The sequence below is a fragment of the Notolabrus celidotus genome, chromosome 15 (genome assembly GCF_009762535.1).
Source record: "Notolabrus celidotus isolate fNotCel1 chromosome 15, fNotCel1.pri, whole genome shotgun sequence".
Classification (NCBI taxonomy): Eukaryota; Metazoa; Chordata; class Actinopteri; order Labriformes; family Labridae; genus Notolabrus; species Notolabrus celidotus.
Window position 1 is genome coordinate 19,147,256 of NC_048286.1, and position 20,893 is coordinate 19,168,148.

Sequence of the window (20,893 nt, forward strand, 5' to 3'; positions counted from 1 at the left end):
ACACACACACACACACACACACACACACACACACACACACACACACACACGCTCTCTCCCACATGAACGCACACACCTCTTCATGTTGTCAGTGTCACAATTTCTCTGAATGCCAGCTCTGCTCACGTATAAATTTCCCTTCAGCATGGAAAGTTCTGCTTCTGTTACATTTTTTAATCGATTTAGTAGCCCCATAAATTAAATTAACTCTTATTTTATTCCATACATTTGAACAAATGTGACATTTCCTCTAGTGTTTGCATATTTGATTCTCTGAAGGTACCTCACACCCATTGTGAGCGATAATTAAATCCAGTGATGGCATTATATGGAATATATTGAATGGATATGTGTTTATATTTGATTTGTACTTTACCTAAACTCTTATTATTAACATCCTATGGGAGTTAAATCTTCAACCAAGATTTAATATGGAAGCAGACCCAAAGAAACTCTTTATCCATGTTCCTTTTTGTATTAAAGCGGTAGAACCGATCCAGAATAGAGGAGACATGGTTGTAATCCCCACTGATATTTTATGTATTGCGATCATCAGCCTGTTGCAACGCAATCTGGAATAATTTTTAACATTAACCCAATGAGAACTTGAGATAGCCACTTCAGACAAGTGGACAAAACAAAATATCTTTAAGAGGCCCCCTCTGCTATTTAAGTGTCCTCGTCTCCCCCTCCTTTTCCCTGCACCTGTCTGGTGCTCTGGTGTCGCTTAAAGTGTAGAAGATGGGAGAGGGGGATGAAGTCATGACGGGGTACAGAGATGAATCCCAGTGGGGACAGCTCTGTCAGTGAGGGAAAGCACAGTCCAGCAGTATCAGCTCAGCTGTGCCAAATGGCTGAAAGTAAATACACGTCTTTTCTAAACTCTGGCCTGGGCTGTGTGTTCTGCGTGACGTCTATCTACCACCTGCTACAGGAGCATGACCCCGACGTTCATGCATTAATGTGTGAGCATTCCTGCAGGCCTGAGAATGTGTGTGTGTGTGTGTGTGTGTGTGTGTGCGTGTGTGTCTGACTTCTTCTCAAACTCCTCCTCTTCAGACTCAGTTCAAGCAGCAGGGTTAGGGCTCCTTGTCTTAGATAATTATCTGAAGACTTTGACCTCTGGATGACTGCTCATACGATATACATGGATGATATGAGTGGACAGTATTTATAGTCTTGGTTAGACATGTAGCTAAACTGAACGTGTGGCGAGCAGCAGCACAGTGTCAGTCATGACTTCCTGAGCACACACTGACACACAGACATGTCCCTGCTGGGACCGACCAAAATAGCAAGTTGTTAACAATTAGTGCTAGACTGAGCCCAGACCTAATGAGTGTCTGATATTGAGCTCACTATAAACAAGGTAGCATGCTGTCATTGAGTGTATCCACTCTGGTCTTATCAGTTTTGATGTTATAATGTCAGAAAAAGATAAGCCCTGATTTGACATGAGAAGGTGTGATTTGTTTCATCTCTGTGTGCTTTTTTTTATTAGTCTGCACTTAGGGATGACAGGAACAGATGGAGTGCTGGGTGATCCCAATTTAATTTATGACATGTCAGCAAGCCACGCTAACTGATATGTCAGGCTATACTAAGGCATAACATTGCTTTGAGTTTGCCTGCTAACATATGCTAACTACTAATATAAGAGCAGAGACTTGTGGGAATATCAATGTTTGGAGGTATTTGCTGGTAATCCTAAAGTCAGAGCAAATTGAGATTTCAGTCAGATGATTGCCCTGGATGATATTCAATTTCATACTTGTGGACACATGTATTTCTGTAACATATCTTATCGCATTGCATTAGTCCGTGTTAGCTATTTTGAAATCATTGAAATCATAATTCTTGACTTTCTAGTGGTGTCAGAGGAAGATTTGCAGAAGTCAGTCACCAGCATCTGAGACCCGCAATTGTTTAATCCATGAAAAGTTGCTTATACCTTTATATCAAATCACGATCCTGTGTGTTCCCAAGATACACTCACAGAAACTTCCCCTTGTTATTCCAAGACACACTTGTCCATAAATTGTAAAACCGCCATGTGAGAGAAGACTTACATATGGTCAATGTATCATTTTGACTCTGTTGTTCTTCTTTCAGGGACGTTGCTCCAGAGAGAACTGCAAGTACCTGCACCCTCCTCCCCACCTAAAGACCCAGCTTGAGATCAATGGCAGGAACAACTTGATCCAGCAGAAGAACATGGCCATGCTGGCCCAGCAGATGCAGCTCGCCAACGCCATGATGCCCGGAACACAGCTACCACCTATGGTGAGAGGACACACACGTATGAACACACCACAGCTGCTGCAAATGGTGAGATCAAACACATGTAAAAGCTTACACATGCAGCACCCTCACTGTCTACGTGGCTCCTTCAGCATTCTGATTCCTTTTTCCGTCTGTGTCTCTCTTTTTCCAAAGCAAATTCACATCAAAAAGTTTATTTCATCCACAGTGATTACATCCCTCTGCTTTTATTTTGCCCCCCGTACAGCCCATGTTCTCGGTCGCGCCAGGTCTGGCCACCAATGCCAGCGCAGCAGCAGCTGCAGCAGCAGCCTTTAATCCCTACCTGAGCCCTGTCTCACCCGGTCTGATGCCTCAAGAGATCCTGCCCAGCACCCCCGTCCTCATGGCCTCCAGTCCCAACGTCAGTCAAGTCCCCAACGCTGCTGCTGCTGCAGCCCAGAAACTGCTGAGAACAGACAGACTTGAGGTAACAAAACCCAGCGATGAATTTTGATGCATTTTGTTGCATAGGAGCAACGCACGCCTCCAAAGAGTTAACTCATTATTTTTTTTCCTTCTTAGCGGGGGTGGAGTCACACAGGATGATAATGAGCCTGTAAACAAGACAAGTGTTGTTAGCAAGAGGTTTAACAAGCCACAAATGATAGGCCCCCTTTTTTGGACTTGCATAAACTGTTTATGAAACTGAATTAAATTATTAATAGCTAGTACACTATGCAAAGGGGAAGCTAATTTAAAAGAGATGAAAAAAAAACAGACGTTCATGAACTGTATTTTATTTCCAGCTCATGATGTAGAGTGCATTCAAGGAGTTAGTTTGTAATTAAGAGTTGTTTACTTTTAATGAACCGGCTCTCTCTCACTCTGCCTCGTTTAGTCCCAGCACACTTTGTACTTTGGTACAGTACTCTTCTCAAAATGCCATTAGACAAGCACAAGAGATGAGCCTGAACTTGTTGAATATTTATTTGAGTGGGTAGAGCAGTAATGATTTCCATAGCAGCACTGATAGTAAAACAGCAGCAAATGAACACATTCTGTTTGAACAAAGAAAAAAGGAGAAAACATTAACCGCTCAAAGCAGAACATTTGCTGCGGCAGCATTGCATTCTGGTCTTTCAAGGCTACTGTCAGCGCAGAAATACTGCATCGTCCTCCTTTACTGTGGCTGGTGGTGTTGTTCTAAGAAAGAAGCCTTTGTTCTCTGATTCTGATCTCTCAACAAAATGAAACATTATTGCTGCTGTACTAAAAGCATCTGACTTATCTTCATTTTGTTTGTCCTAATAGTATCATTGTGTATTTAACACAAAAAAACACAACACCACACAAAAATCCTATAAACACATGCTATCAAACGAAGGTTGTCAAAAGCCCTTCATGAGAGTGAACATGTTGTATTACATAGTCCCTCTTTTAAATCAGGTCAGGAAAATTACAAAGTAACGCTAATATTACATAAATGTGACTCTGCCTTTATTGTCTTCATTGAGTTCACATTTATCTCTGTTCAACCAAACACAGCTGACACACTCAGAGGAGAGGAGAAGAGTGGATAGGAGACAAGCAATGCCCATGTGCTCATGCTACCTCTAATTTTAAAGAAGGTGCTGCCCTCTGGTGTCACACATATAGATTTTTTTAACATGTCTGAGACTCATATTGCAACAAAGAAAAACACCACTGATAGATTTGTTTTTTTTAGCAAAAGCCTTGCTCTTCATTTTGGTTACACATACTCAATATGAAAGAAAGTACACTGCACATATCTGGACAGATGTTTATTATGATAGGCTGTTAAACATTAACGCCTGGAAGCAAAGCATTTGAATACATTTATTAGACCTCAGGTGTCATGCATTTTTAAGCTTAAGGATGTTTAGCTACGCACTCTGCAAGGTCAAAGTCAAAGCCGGATGAGTTCTGCTTGATAAATTCTGAAAGACACAAATACACAAGGCAGGAAATGTTGTTACCGGAGCAATTGATTGGCTGCATGAAAACATTTTTATTAGGGCTTTTAAATCAGATTAGTTGCTTAATTTCAATAGTTAACTATGACTAATCACATAATAGTCACATATTTAAAATGAAATATTTGGAATTACAAAACAGTTTTAACAATAGAAAGCAATTTGTACCAGTGTCTTGATTTGTGAATCAATTGAATGCACTGAAATGTTCTTTATAATCTTGACTTTTAGATGTATTATTCAAATAAACTCTGCACTGCTACATCAGTGTCATCTTAAACCATGCATGACTTAGAGGTAGGAGACAGCTTTAAAGTGTTTCCTCCACAGGTCTGGGGCCATTCAAATATTCCCAAATAGTGCTTTGGCTGGCTTTAGTGATGCTGTTGCCTGCTGACATCAGTCTCATTAGCTGTACTGTGTGCTTAGCTCATAGGTGGTAGCTCAGACTCAGAGTACTTTGTGATGTTTTAATTCTGCTTTCACAAAGTGCATTTTATTTTGAACTTGGCTGTTTTTGAAATGCCTACTATACTAGCAGTACGTACTGATTTGGCCAAAATTCAGTATGTAGTAAGTAGTATCTGAAAAAGAGCAAAATCTGAAGCATGCCAAAACTCCCCAGATGTCTACTGATTCGGGAAAATTTCTCGGTATGCATCAGACCAGTTTCCCATAATGCACAGCGCTCATTCCTCTTTTTCTTTTCTTTTTTTGATGAGGGGAACTCAGTTTTTAGGTATTGTGAAAATTATCAAATTCCATATAAACCACTTCTTGACTTTTAAAATCATAAATGAATACTAAAGATGGCGGTTTTCGAAAACAGCAACTTTTTTCCATCCCAGTGGAAGCAGGAAGCAGGAAGGCACTACAGCAGCTGTACTACAGTGTGCCAAAAGGGTCAAAATAGCATGCAATGTGAAAAAATAAGGGATTCATATCTAACCTTAATCAAAAAACAATCTCATAATTCCCCTCCTCTCATTACATTCCCAGGTGTGTCGGGAATATCAGAGGGGCAACTGCTCCCGGGGGGAGAATGATTGCCGCTTCGCCCACCCCTCAGACAGCACCATGATCGACAACAACGACAACACCGTCACCGTGTGCATGGACTACATCAAGGGCCGCTGCTCCCGGGAAAAGTGCAAGTACTTCCACCCGCCGGCCCACCTGCAGGCCAAAATTAAGGCAACCCAGCACCAGGTGAACCAGGCCACAGCCGCCGCGGCCATGGTGAGCAGTCTGTATGCGCACGCTCACACTCGGTCACATGCACAGCACAAGATGAGGAAGTTTTCAAGTTTATACCAGGACCTCTGTTTGAAATGAGCCAGTAGGAAAGATTTCATGTTTATGTTTCAGAGTGTCTCACCTTATGGGTAGCTCTTCTTTCAGTTCTGCTTTTATTAGGTCACATTTTAAAGATCAGAAAATTGGTGTGGGTGAAACATGTGGAGAACAGGATGATATGGAAAAAGAAAGAGGCAATGATACATTATTCTGACCCTTTATGTTATTTTCCTTCCTAATCAGTCAAAAGTGTATTGCCTGTTCCTTTTTCATCTCATCCAAGACCACAAACTGTAGGCTAGTTCCCCTCTCTCTCTTTCTGGGTAGCCTGCTTCTATTTGTGACACCATTGTTTCTGTCCTTCCTATCTATTACTTCTCTTCCTCTTGACATTATTAAAAAAGGATTCAATGTGCTTTCAGCCTTGTCTCTCAGTAACTGCACCTGTGAAGAATACAGCACAGCTGCACACAGTGTTTTTCTACATGCTCTTATTGACATAGTGTGGCAGTGAATCATTGTAGTGTGACACTGACTATGATGTGCACAGTGAAATAGAAACCTGTGAATTGTGCTTCCATATAATTTTCTGTCCATTAAGGTAACTGAGACTCATTGTAGAATGATAATGAAACAATACTCTCATGCTATGTTCATCCTTGGTTGTGTGACAGTAACTAATGTAGATTGGTAGTTACCATTAATTATTGATGATCATTAAAAGCTGTCAAGCAGTAGAGCTAGTGTCCACACTGTGCATGCCTTAGTCCTGTTATCCCCTTGTATATTGCATTCCAATGATTTGTTTTTTTATTTGTTTTTGTTTTTTCTCACCTATACCCAAACTGCACTGCTGCCCCCATGATGCACCTCTGCTTGCTGGTTTATGTTAATGCGCTTGAACCCCATTGGCCCATTGCCATCATGTGCTCGCTGCCTGCTAATTAAGACTCAGTCGGCTGTCAAATCACTGAAGCGACCCCTCGACGCAACCTTTGACCTGGTACTATGACCTTTCACCTTTTAGCTTGGCATGTGGCTTTGTTGTAAAGCAGTGTGTTTAACCAAAGATACCTAGCTATTTTTGTTGTCGTTGTCTCAGTGCAATGTCTGTTTTTCCTCCTGTTGATCTGTCATTATAACTGCCTGTGATGAAATGATTGTGGTTCTCTTAATTAAGCTCTCTGTGTCTAACACCTGAGGACAACTTCCTTCATTTAGGATCTCCTCAAACACAAGTTCAAATGTGGCGCCACAATCAATTCATCACCTATAGCCTATTTAACCAAAGTCAGTGAGGGCTAGGGAAGCTTCTATAACGGTGGCATGGCTTCAGTCTTACGTCTTAAGTCAGTGGTCAGTGTTGTGGAGCAGCTCAATCAAATGTGTGCATGTCTGTGTTACTAGTGCATGTCAAACAACAAATAAGGGTGGGGCTAAGAGGAACAGTCTTTACAACCATACAGGAGTGATCCCACCATAACAGATGATTACAGTTCAAATGATTGTTCACTCCATCATCAAATCTTTTCACTGATATTCAGACCTCGAGGGTGGCCTCAAGCCAAGATGAGAAATTACTCACAGAGCGTTTTACATTGTAATTATTGACACCTGAAAATACTTTTCTGACACCTCTGCTCCTGTCCTTTGGCCTGAGACCATCCTTGACCTTTGTCTGAGAGTGAACCATCACTTAAACATGGCTTACACAGTTTATCATGGAGCTAGCAGTGCAGCCTCCCTCTCTCTGTGCTTCCTACCTGTTCCACCTCTTGTTAGCAGCAGCCTTATTGTTTTAATAGTTAATGCTTGCCTATGTTGCATTTAGTCAGCCCTAGGTGTACAAAGTTAATAATCCAAGTCAGCTTCCTGTAATAATAATGAGTATATGAATGCTTGTTAGCCAGTCGCTCCAGTAAGCACCATGCTCCTGCTTGTGTAGTAATTGTGTCAGACTGCTGCTTGCTTGCTACTGATGATATGATGATATTGTTGATGTTGTTGTACACACAAGGATGTTGTGATGCTGTTTCTTTGTCCTCTAACGTATGTACTTTTTTTGTTTTCTTTCCTGTTTTTTGCCTCTTTCAAACACACCCTCTCTCTCTTTCTTCCTTTCTTTCTCTCTCTCTCTCTCTCTTTCTTCCTTTCTTTCTCTCTCTCTCTCTCTCTCTCTCTCTCTCTCTCTCTCTCTCTTACACGCACCTCTCTCTCCCTCTCCCTTTCTCCTCCTATCTCTCTTTTTGTTATTTTCTTTCTCACTGACCCCCCTTCTGTCTGGCTGGGCAGGGCATCGCCCCTAGTGTCATGGCTCCCCTGCCCAAGCGGGCAGCCCTGGACAAGGCCAACGGGGCCTCTGCCATGTTTAACACCGGCATGCTCCAGTACCAACAGGCCCTGGCCAGCATGCAGTTTCAGCAGCAGGCTGCTTTCCTCCCTTCAGGTATGGATCCCCAAGACACCACCACTCTGAGCTCTGAGCACCCACAGGGGTCTGGGATCAGTCTAACCTGATCCCTGCTTAGCTTAGCTTGGGTGAACCTAATGGTAGATTGCAGTACATGGCAGTTCAGTTATGGACCACTTATCAGTGCTTGATAACAGATAGAAGGAACTTATAAGATTGTCAAGCATAAAATCTCAAGTCAGAGAGGGATAGACATTTGTTTATAAATGCAGTTTAAAAGCTAAGAATGCTTCAACAAATTTGTGCATTACGCTTTGTTTGGCATTGCATGGCCAGTAGAAGTTAGGAATGGGTTGAAATATCTTACTATCACTAACTGCCTTACATAAATACATAACTCCTTTTGTAGGGACCCCAGGAAAAATTGTTGTTACTGTAGTAATGACTTATGTACAGGAGCATATTGCATTCACTTTAGAAAAAAACTCTTTCTGTTTTTCTTAATTAACGAGATAATCCTCTTAGAATTACAAAAAAAAGTCTTAGGCCACTTCAGGAACCAAACATGCCCTGAATGTTTGGTTAAATCCTTATTTTGTTTTGGGTTTGATGCCTTGGGAGCTAACATATTTAAGTGACAATGTATTGTAATGTTTGGTATCAGTATGAGTTCGTTGATTGCATTAGCACATGAAGACTTTGCAGTTTTTTCAGATGGAAAGCTCATTCTGGGCTTCTGGATGTTGCAGTTTTGAACCATTATGGCATGATCACATATACAAGATGATGCATCTGGAATGAATTCAGGCTGCATGATGATTTAAGAGACAATTGGGCAAATGCTGACAATACTGGATACCAATGGAGTGCAACTGAGACACCATATCTAATTAATTCAGGAAAACTGCAGAATTCTTTTCCCTCATGTGAATGCAGTATACTTCCATACTAATGGGAAAGAAAGAAATAGCTAGCTACCTGCTCTGTTTAATACACCAAATGGTAGCACTTGTAGTTCTGGGGTGTTATAAGGAAGTGAGATTTTTAAATGTTAACTTAAAATGTTTCCTTAGATAGTTATATAAGTAGTTAAACAAAAACAGTAAATGTACAGTCAAACAAATCACATGTTTAACATTCTGATTTTCAGTGCTGTCGTTTACAGCCACAAACTGCCTAACAGACACAATCATGTAAAACTTATACATCTGTTATGCTGTTTACATTTACACAAAGCCAATTTGAATATTAACCCTCCTGTTATGTTCCGGGTCCGATTAACTCATTTTGAAGTTTTAAAAAAAAATGTTAAAAGTATTTTTTCGGTATGAAACTTCTTCTGCTTGGCTTAATTAGCATTATCAACATATACAATAAAAATGGTTCATTTATCATATTTGCAACCCCCCCCCCCCCTGCATGTTTATATTACATAGACACTGTTCGTGGGTCAATTTGACCCGGCAGTCAAAGTGGAGGCTAAAAGGGGTCAGAAGTGTCAAATACTAATTGTTTCTTTGCAACTGTGTAACATATTTCACTCCAATCACAAAAACACACATGGAAAACGAGTGAGTTATCCTCAATGAACCATGATCTGTGTGAGTTAAAGAACACCATTCCACTAAATATTGATCTAAATGGTTAGTAACGGAGTTAATGATGAGATTTAAAAAAAAATTGTATTGGGATTTTTTGGGTTCTGACACTTTTGGATAATTAAACATGCCCCGGGTCAAATTAACCCAGGAACATTATTGCTGTTCCTGAGAAACCAACATAACAGGAGGGTTAACTGGACTTCTAAATGTTACATCAGAACTCTTAACGAGACAGTGTGAAAACAAAGGGAAGAATAGAGCCTGTTAAATAACATCAGTGTAAGGAATAGTGAGCTTTAATGCTGGTTTTAAACCCTCTCCAGGCCTTGTGTTTTCAAGTGAAAAGATTAGTTTTGTCAATCTGACACTGATGTCTACGAATGTAAGGTCAGTTTTTTTCTACTTAGTAAAATTTGCTGTAGTTAAAGAGTCTTTGGCAGAAAATAATATTTTACAAGGGGTGTGTTACTGAAAATTGTATTAGAATGCATCTACTCTAACTATCCTCAGGTTGAATGAGGAAGGCAATGCTAGTAGGGAAAAAATATGAAACTCCTAGCTAGTATCTATCGTCCTTGGTGTGATCAAACATGTTCTGATTAGACATCATTGCTGGGGCTTTGGCTTGGGCTGGGATGACGGGGACCTTATGATAAAGGTTTCTCACAATTCACCTCAGTTTGGCACCAGGCAGCAGGCTGCAAAGTCTGGCTTCTGTACATCTGCTGTTCTCCTCACTTCTGTCTCGAGTGTGTATATAATGTTTAATACTTGATAGTTACAATCCTAACCACACTATCACTCTTGTTGTATTATACATTTATATGCATCACACTTCAGACAAAAGTTCAGATTCACACTCTCATTCGATTAACAGATTGCTTTGTGATAATGAGTTCACCACTTCGCCTTTTTATTCCAACCACTGATGACTGTGTCCAAGAGATATTAACCTTTTTTTTCCCACCTTATCTCTCCCCTCACTCTAACGAAACCTTGTGATGGGCCTGTTTTGATTTCTCTCCCCTATCCAATCCACTTCCTGTTGCACTGCATGATGGGCAGGCTCAATATTGTGCATGACACCTGCAGCCAGCGTTGGTAGGTTCAAGCTTTCCTTCTTCAGTTACCTGTTACTTCATGTCTGTGACTCGCACGCCATCTCAAATACACAATCATGAAATGTGCTGTCTGGTTTTCAAATTGTGGTTTTGGCGACCGGGGAGTAAATGTTTGGAGATACTTTTATGTTATTTTTGAAGCAGAGGAATTCACATAAGGGAAGACAGATTTGTGACATTAATTGTTGTTTATGACAGCTGTTATTGTTTGTAATGTCAATGACCTTTGAATATGCTGATATCTGTGTATATCGCTTGACCCTTCTGGTCCTCATGCTCGTTCTAAACTTGGCTTTTGGCTGATATAACCTGATACCCACTGAAACTCTTTTAAAAAACATTATAACACAGAGGGAGTTCAATTCTAACCTCCTGTATCTTCACTGCCTTAACAACTTCTATTTTGTAAAACTTTATGGAAGTTCACACCTCATGTTTAAAACGAGAGAACAATATTCATATTTGTATTACTAGTAATACACTCAAATATAGAAGTAAGCCACTGCTACACTGTGTACACTTCAAGTTCTTGCATCACATGACCTTTTATATGTGACGGCAGAGAGAAGAAAGGGAAACAGTTAAATCGAATTCCCCCTCCGACTCCCTCCCTCTTTACCTCCTCCTCCTCTCCTCGTTTGCCTGGTGTGTGTATGTGGCTACACTGCACCTCTGTGAATTTTTTTGCTTACATGATTTTCCCTCCAAAAAAAGTACCCATGATGCACGGTGGTTCTCCGGCCACTGTGTCTGCAGCCACCACATCTGCCACAAGCGTTCCCTTCGCAACTGCCTCCGCCAATCAGGTTTGCACCTCTACCACCTCACTCTCTCTCTCTCTCTCTCTCTCTCTCTCTCTCTCTCTCTCTCCCTCTCTGTGTCCACTATATCTTTTTACCTTTCACTCAGTCTATCACTTTCTCGCTCCCTCTCCCCCTTTTTCTCTCTTTTTCTACTGTAACTATCTCTCTACCTCTCTTTCTTTCTCTCTTATCAGTCTTTCTCTCTCTCCTCAATCTCTCCCAAGTCTCTCTGCCTCGCTCCCTATGGCTACTCTGTCTATCTCTCTCTCTTTGTCTACCCTAACTCTCTCTCTACCTCACTCTCTCTCTGTCTCTCTCTCTCTCTCTTTCTCTCTCTCCCAATGTCTACTCTGTCTATCTCTCTCTCTCTTACTAATCTCTCTCTCTCTCTCTCTCTCTCTCTCTCTCTCTCTCTCTCTCTCTCTCTCTCTCTCTCTCTCTCTCAATGCACTTGGACGTTCTGGGGATGCTTGTGTCTTAGAGCGAGGGGTGGGTTGGGGTAAAGGCAGTACTCCCTCTTGTTGGCCTACACTAGAGTCCAACACTAACTTTATTCCTAATGTGAAAACTTCTGAGGCACTTCTCTCCATTTTAACTCTAAAGATAATATTCCTTCAGTATGTTTCTAAGTGTATCTTTCACACTGTATTGTATTTAATGTTTGTCCTCATTGTAACCTCGATTCTTGTCCTTTCCCATTTTGAGGACTCTTCCTTATCAAAGTTGACTACCAACGAATACATGCAATTGGTATGTATGAGGTAGCATATATATTTTTTACACTTTTCAAAGAGCCATTCGCACAGCTTGTGCTACAGTTGCTATCTGTGCCCTTTTGTGCTTGGCTTTTCATTTTTGTTTTCCTCTTTCCGCTGCTGCTTCCAGCACGTAAAGCATAGCTGTAAAAAAAAAAAAAAAAAAAAAAACCACAAACAGACACATTCATTGAAAAAAAAATGCTAGGTTAAGATTTTGAAACTGAAGATTTGCAATTTTCTGATGTCATTTCTGGTCATGGTGTTTTGTAAGCTACATTGCAAAATAGATTTATGTGAGTAAAGGATGAATCATCGTGCTACTAGTCACGATCCAGGACCAGTTGTCTGTATTCCATCGAGTTGTGCAGGTCAACAACATGGAGGACTTAGTTTTGCATGGGGGAGCCACCTCACTGACAGTTTCCCTTTGATCCCCTCATCCCTCCCTCCCCTTTAGTTCTCCTCCTCCCCCTCCCTGCTGCCCAGGAGTGTCTGTTAATTCTTATTGACATCTCACATTGCAATGAACCTGTAGCTGAGATGCTTTTTCAACTTTTTCATCTTTGCTTTTTCAGAAAATAACCCATCTTACCATGACAAGATGTAAAATGTGATTGTGCTGTCGGCTAACGTACGCTTTGAGTATTCTGAATTTGGGATTCTCTCTTTGATCTCTTGGTCTGTTTTCTATCCCCTAGATTCCAATAATATCTGCAGATCATCTGAGTAGTCACAAGTACTTGACTCAAATGTAGTTCCTCTCGAGAACAGTGAGTTCCTATTTCAATCCCCACATTCTCTCCATTCATTCCAAAGTTGATGTTTGAATCCTTTTAGCTCTGGTTTAAGATTGATTCTGTGGGCACATAAAGCACAGCTTGTAAATGTCTCCTCTGTTTCTTTCACTCACAAAAAGTACACACTTAAATGAGTGGAACCTGTTGTGTCTTTCAGATCAAATGAATGTGTGCTGGCACCGTCCAAGCCAAGAGTTCAGCCTTTATGTACATAACCTTCAGAATGTTGAGCAGCGGGACGAAAAAGAAGGGTCTGCCATCTCTCAGCCGGTCCACGACGATGGTCTCATCACACGAGTCAACATCAAGGGTGCAACACATGATCTGTGCCATCTTCCCACATATCAACGTCAAGAAGAATTTGTCGTCAAATTCAATATCCAGCCAAGAGAGAGGAGGAAATCTTGGTGCTGCGGTTAGTGTTTGAAACATTACACCTCTGTGTCCAACTAAAGCAAAGCACTCGATTAGTTCTAATTATGATCATTACTGCACGCACAGAAGGTCAAGAGTGTGGTTGCACAAAGCAACATCCAGTGCTGGTACGTTAGTAGACCAAGATTTGTTCTTTCCTTTTTTTTATTCGTTCTGCTTTATTTTATTATTTTTTAAATTGATAGCCATATCTCATAGTTTACACGTGAAGTGCAAACACGCACCTTGAATTTGATTTCAAAACTGAAAGGCACAATGATTTTAACAGGAATTTTATGCGCCAAAAGAATTAGGCATGTACAGTATTGTGTTTTTATGGCTACTAGTGAAACTAGATGTTGAAATGAGGGTCTTGGACATATGAATGTTCTGGGTAAACCAACATACCTGTGTACCTTGAAAGCACAGCCAGGCTAGCTTTCTTTTTCTCACCTTGTCATGTGCCATCAAGGCCATACAGCTAAAACCAGAGTGTTATCTCAGCAGTGTTATTTGTTTACCGAAGGTTCAAGTTTTGTATGGCTCTTTTTGTATTGTTCTGTTTCAGAATCTCCATTGTGAGTGTTTTTTTTAACCTTTTTTTTTGTTTGTTTGTTTCTCTAATTAATCAGTTTTAGAAGTGGGTTTTATTTGCCTTTTTTAATGTTTTTTTTTTCTTTTAAATCAAAAATTGAGGGTTTTTCTAAAGTTTGTCATACCTCTTTTCTTAGACTAGTGTTGTTTTTGTTTGTTGAGATTGAGAAAGTCTATTGACTCTAAAGCCTGGTGGAGGGTGTAGCTTTGATTGACAGTGTGTTACTGTCCCCCCACTCCTCTTTAAAAGGGGAGCGACTCTCAAACTGTGTCTCCTAGAAGCACTGTTGAGCATGGCCTCGGTGGGAATTGAAAAGAACAGACTCAAAGGTCTATTAGGTCATTTAAACCACATGTGCACTTCAATGATTGTTTGTCTGCTCACCCTGTTTGAACCTCACAAGCCATCCTGAGTCAGCTTTCACTTTTGAGGAGATAGGACTCATCATTTGTGTCTATATCCAAGCGTCAAAATGAAAGTCCTCATTCACTTGTAGATCTGACGACAAACCAAAGCACACTTTTTCTCCCTGTCGGGTTCACAAATTATTACAGCAGCATCTCTCAACAGGCTTAAACAATTACAGAAGCATGTTAATCATCTTACATTCATCTTTTCATTTTATCATCACTTCCTTTTCTGTTTTCACAGAGGAGTGTAGTATGTCTTTACCGATTGTAATGTACCTAATAAAGCCTTAGATTACGATTAATGGGTCACAGCCCAATCAATGTACTTTCAATCACCATGCAGGTAAAGAACACCAATGATGTTTTATAGGTCTCACATACCGCTTACGATCTTTTTTTTTTTGTTCTTTCTCTCTATGTAAAAGTAACAATTACTCTCTTAAATTTCATGTGTTATGTACTACTTAAGGATTTGAATCTATTTGAGGTATGTAGTTGTAGATTTTTCTTTATTTTTGCCTTACTATATATTACTTGACAACAATGATATAGCCGTTGTAGATTTTGAGGTAGTATGACATTCATAACTTTTTCAAACCATATAAATGATAATGTGTTGAGTCAGTTTTAAATATTCACTTCATTCATATAGCTGGATGTCTTTTTCAGTTGATGTTACATTATCATTTGATTTTGTTGATGAGTTTGTTTTTGATACAAGGAATAAGATCAGTTAATTTGCTGCCACAGCAGCGCCTCTGAATAGACAAAAAAACTAATGTTTTAACCAACTTGAGGTTTCCTTGTAACATGTCAAGATCATGTTTGAAAATATATTGTATGATATATAGATTGCCATGTTTTAGAGTAAAAATTATTTTCTACTGTATCCATTTCAAAAAGATATGTACTATTGTTTGAATATTTCTTAAGTTTGCCCTGAATGTCAGGCCAAAACGAGCAGTGAGATTGACGGGTGTTTGGATGTTTGGTGGATAGTGAGATTAGGAGCGAGGAAGCAAAGACTCTCTCTGAAACGGGAGGAGTCTGAAATGCTGCAGACGATGAGTTCTAACCTAAGGGACGAAGGTTGACTTTTTGCACTTCTGTATATAGTCAAATGAACAGAGAAAAAATGTGTATCATATTGAGATATTATTTTGAATAAAAAAAGATCTATAATTATAAGGAATTTTGCTAGATTAATTTAAATTCTTAAATTAGAAGACCAGCTAAAAAAAATGCTTGCAGAGAAGGGCACTAGTTTCTTGGCCAATGCATTCAGAGAAAGCTATGCGCTTTGTGTCTTATTTTTCAGTGGTTTGTTTTGCCAGGGAATGTCGCAGGGGAGTAAATATCCCCATGTCATGCTAACTCCACCCCTCCTGTAGGATTACACATCCAGTGAAGTCCATTTATCATTTTGTTGGACTTGGTCATGCAGTATTGCTGCTCCCATGGTACAGGTGATACATTCAACTATCAAAAGTTATATTCTATTCTAGTTTGATTTGACTGCATGTAAAAGTACAAACATGTAAACAAAGATACTGCGTAGATATGTAAAGAGAGATAACACATTCAGAGTACAGAATACACAGTAATATGTTTATTTTTTATCAAGTATACATACAGTAGATAACATCCACAGTGGGGAGAAATAATACTTCAGAAACAAGTCATCTTACTCTTGTGTGAAAAAAATAATTTTTTTAAGCAAACATGCTCTTTAAAGAATGATAAAATATTAGCACTCATCCAACCCGGATACTTTCTCATAGCCATATTATAACAGTCCACACTGACTCACAGGAATATGTTGTTGCTATCTTATCTGTGCTCTCAGCAGGCGAAGGCTCAACACACCAAATGCGTATTTGGCATATTAAGTCTTTTCAAATGAATGTAAAAGTCACTGTTCAACACATTTGTGACTTGAGGCTGCTGTTTAGTCGCTACAGAACCAAAGCACCATGTTTCTCCAAACCAGATGTTCAGTCTGCCGGCTGCAACCAAGGTTTCTTCTTCCCTGCTGAGGGCACATGTACGCTTTGACTGCTTTTTACTCGTAAGTGCAACCACCAGTTATGTATTTGCCAACAGTTGCCACACAATAATGTACTATTCTGACTTCAGATTTGTTTATGCACATTTTATTGTTGCCATAATTGACTCTTGCTGTATGGATGAAAAAAAATCTGAATAAAACAATATTTGATTTGCTCATGCAACAATTTTGTGGTCACTGTGTTGTGATTTCATTTATTAATGTATTAATGTTGACACCCTTTCTCTGAAAAATCAACCTACCCGTTTAATCCTGCAGTATCTTTTTAAATGCAGATGTGAAGGGGACATCAAGGTCAGTATGTTACATGTGTCTGAACTTCAACCTCATGAACAGATTATTGTTACCTCAAGGGTTCAGAGCCAGGAGACTGGAGCTGCTCCACAGAGACGGATGCAATGTATGACAGAGGTGGAAGGTTAAATTGATTGTGCTCAGGGCCATTATCCTGAGATTGTGTCTAATATCTGGGTCATAACTGATGTTTTAAGGTTCAGTACAGCCAGTCTGAGCTCTCTGTGTCTCTCCAACAGTATGTGTTTAAACATGTAAGGTGATATCACTGGTCGTATTTTCTCCTGTTATATCTTTTGACAAGAGTATCTCAGATGAAGTTATCTTCTTATTACACAAAGAACCTTCTTTCACTTCCAATTTTGCCGAATAATCGTTAGTGGTTTTCTAATACAATTATTTATACAAAAGTCACGTATTTAAACGATAAAATCATAATTTAAGATCAGTATTTTGATGTTTCCATCCATACTTAATCCATTTATGAACCCTAATAATCTAATCTCTGAATTTATTATCATTATGCACATGCTGGCAGGATCTTGAGCTATTTATCAGATCCTCTGATCAGATTTTTACAACATAGAAAATAAATGTTATAGCAATAAAGATACATTTTATTAGATAAAGGGCTGCATTAAGATATTAATCTGTAATGGATCCATGATTTCATTTTTACATCTCATCAGGAGGTAAGTCTCGTGAAGAAAAATGAAAATAAGTGTGAAAACACATCTCTTTTACATATTTTTTAACACATAACAAATGCCTTCACTCCAGGAACATTATTAACAGAAATACAGAAACAGAGTCAACACTCACCCACCTCCAATGCTGTAATATGTATCACACCACGCCTGCAGAAAGGAAAACAATGAATTAGTCACAGAAACATTTGGATATCCGACAATGTTGAATTATTACTATACTAGACTCTAAAATGTAGTATTCTATAAGGAACAACAAAAAATGTCCAGGTCTGTTGTATGCTGCAAAAAGCAAAAATGCGCTCTGGTGTTACACCTGCCCCGACAGACATTAAAAATTACCATCTAGAAATAGTCACTCTTGTTCCTGATGGTCTCTTGTACTTGAAGACACAAGAGACCACTAGGATTGAATGTCATGAAAAGGCAACACCATCTGTTTCACAACCAGTTGAAAATTCCCTACAGTAGCTTTAACTTTTTATCCACACTTTTAAAGAATTATGCCCCAAATGATATCAGAGATAAACACTGTTTCTTCTACTACTCTATATTTTTTTGAAAGCTGTAATCAGTAGTCATTCCACAATATTTTTAAATGCAAAACATGGCAGCCTCTGTAAGTGGACCTGCTCCTTATGTATAAATTAAAGGCTAAAAAACAGTTCACAAAAACAAGGCGATATACACACATTTTTACATTCTTATAGTAATACTCCATTTCTACCAAGCCTGTTCTGCTAAACGCTGGTAAACCTGTTATGAGCAAATAGGTCCTGGAAACATCAATGTAATTTTTTCATGGATGAAATGACTGTAAACAATGATCTAAGGCAATCAATAGTGTGTTACTTAGCTGTAATCATTTTATAAAGAGTGACTATAAATAGCAGAGGGATTTCCAAAGAAGAAAAACTTGAATATTTATGACTAACTGTGAGATTATTAAGGTTACATTTGCAATTCACTGAAATTCACGACTGTAATTGGAAGAGCACCAAATGAGAAATGGTTCAATTTTTTCTTTATAAGTGTAACCTGATTGAACAGGTCTGTTCTTAGTATGAAAAAAACGAAAAATGCTTATTAAAATGTTACCATGTCATCCATAGTTCCACTTAATATAGAGCAGGGGATCTCAAACTTTTTTGGCTTGTGTACCCCCTTTCAAAAACAATTTCAGCCAAGTACCCCCTTGTATGGCTGAGAAGAATTTTGAGGAAATAATATGGGAAAATAACATGAATAAATGTATGCTTGTGGTTTTTTACAGTGTCATAATAACACTGAAATGAAAGATGAAACAAATTCTATGCTTTTGTGGTGCAATATTTTTCAGAAATAATTAAATATTGAGGCAGCTAGTACCTTTGATGGCCCAGGGAGCACACTAATTTATTTCTGTCAAACAAGACTTATTTGACCCACCTGTCCATTGTTATCCTCCTGGCCACACTGTTATTAGCATGCAAATGTACGTGATCGCTCGCTGAACAATTAAAGTCAACAGACAGAGGCTGTTTGTTCCAAGCGGTTTTGCAAATAATATATTTTATGAATATGCTCAATTTAGAAATAGAGCCCTTTTTGATGTTGCATTTAAATAAAAATTAAATGCTGTTGATGAAGTTGTTTTTATTTATTTTTTATTTGTTGTGATTCAACTTTTCTTCTTTTTTTTCTACATTTGTCACGTACCCCTTGCAGTACTCCCACGTACCCCCATTTGAGAATCACTGATATAGAGTATGGTATGATAATATGAACAAACTGAAGGCGTCTTTATGAGCTACAAAAGCCAACAGGAGCATCAAGATATAAAGTTTATTCCTATGTAGTTAGTTGAAATGCCTGAAACTACTTCAGCAAGGAAGGAAAGATCAGCTCACTACTGAAACAGCTTTTTTATCATTATATTATTTCATTTCATGCAAAGATTTTTGATTAGTGATCTACTGACTCAAAGAAAGCAGGATGAGATCTGTAAGGAGTAATGTATAATGAACCAGTGGTGATGCAATTAAAGAAAGGGGGAACAGGTCCCCATTGCAAAGCTGGCTGGTAGCCTCTTTTAACTCGGCTGACAACTTAACACATTAACAAGTTGACACAAAGTATTGATTTAAAGATGCTTTTAATTGATTTTGAAATGATTTTTTCATACAGCTAAAAAATTATCCCTTTAAAACCAGGGTAGGTGCTTCCATGGCAATACATTTCTATCAGCCTCCTTGTGGGGTGAATTAACATTAATCTGAACACTGTAACTCGAGGGGAAGTTATATCATTAACCTGCTAATTTGTTATGATTCACATTAAACTGAAAGTGTACATTGAAGGCAAGTTTAGACAACGTGAACTGGTCTTCTGCAAAAATATTTGTTTACATTTCTGTCCTCATTCTGCTCTCCTTCATCCAAGGGCTTTCCAGTTGACACAGTTTTAAACATTAACGAGGCAAATGTCGCAAATTTTAACACAGCTTCTAGTGTCGCTACTGCTTATGGGTTAATTAAGTTAGTTTGCAATCTGCAGCATAGAGATGCTCTTACAAGCTCTGCTGAAATTGCCCAGATTGCAGGACAGGATCTTGCTCAATTAAAATGATTGCTTCATCAATTCAAGGATTTGCTACTTTTCTCAGCTACAGTTGAATTTTTTTATATATATATTTGAGTTATGGAACATCTTTAAAAAAAGTTATTTAATAAAGTACTTGGGGCTTTAGATTAATTATTTTTTACTTTTGACATGCTGTTCATTAAAGCTACTGTAAGGAATTTTGGGCTGGTCATGAAACAAATGGAAATTTTAGAATCTATTTAGAACCTCCACTGCAGGAGGAAGGTGTCAGACTAACGGATTAACTGCAGGCTTTTGATACTGCCTTTTTTTGACATGTTCCACTGCAAAGCTTCTCAATGATGATACATGTGACTAAAGAGTATTGTATTATAATATGATAATATGAAGGGTTGAACCTCTCCTTATTTAGTAATTGTTTAGATACTTAACATGTTTTATATGTGCTTTTAATGAAGCCAAATCCTTTCTGTGGGAATTTAACTCATACTTGCTCAGTTTAACAGTTTATCAGGTTATTAATGCAAATACTTTATCCACTTATGCCTCTCAGTCTGCCGGGGAATGTAAATTTGTTTTAATGAATGACCTCATTAGCATGCTAATGTACAATTATAAACAGAGGGACAGACAGCAGGGAACTCAAGAGCCTCTTACTGAGAGCATTGACCGTGAGTGAGTGAGTGTATGAGGTCAGAGGTCACACAGACTGGGTCACAGACAGACATCATGCACTCAGCAGCAGGATCCAGTATCTGTCTGGTCATCTGACTGAGGAGAGTTTCGGCTGACGGCTCC

At 39.0% G+C, this 20,893-nt stretch overlaps 1 protein-coding gene across 37 annotated transcripts in view; it reads left to right on the forward strand.

Moving 5' to 3' along the window:
* The window catches only part of mbnl1 (muscleblind-like splicing regulator 1), a 44,505-nt gene extending 27,828 nt beyond the window's left edge, over positions 1 to 16,677 (forward strand). For 4 of the 37 annotated variants that reach the window (XM_034702851.1, XM_034702848.1, XM_034702849.1 and 1 more), the window contains exons 3-12: positions 2,113 to 2,328; positions 2,510 to 2,731; positions 5,238 to 5,477; positions 6,484 to 6,537; positions 7,827 to 7,980; positions 10,611 to 10,646; positions 11,381 to 11,472; positions 12,175 to 12,219; positions 12,926 to 12,997; positions 13,182 to 16,677. In XM_034702851.1, coding sequence (XP_034558742.1) covers positions 2,113 to 2,328; positions 2,510 to 2,731; positions 5,238 to 5,477; positions 6,484 to 6,537; positions 7,827 to 7,980; positions 10,611 to 10,646; positions 11,381 to 11,472; positions 12,175 to 12,219; positions 12,926 to 12,982 — 1,116 coding nt within the window. In that variant the 3' untranslated portion in view covers positions 12,983 to 12,997; positions 13,182 to 16,677. The remainder of the gene's footprint in view (positions 1 to 2,112; positions 2,329 to 2,509; positions 2,732 to 5,237; positions 5,478 to 6,483; positions 6,538 to 7,826; positions 7,981 to 10,610; positions 10,647 to 11,380; positions 11,473 to 12,174; positions 12,220 to 12,925; positions 12,998 to 13,181) is intronic. The other 33 variants (XM_034702864.1, XM_034702861.1, XM_034702862.1 and 30 more) reach the window with 15 other exon arrangements.
* The last annotated feature ends 4,216 nt before the right edge of the window (positions 16,678 to 20,893 follow it).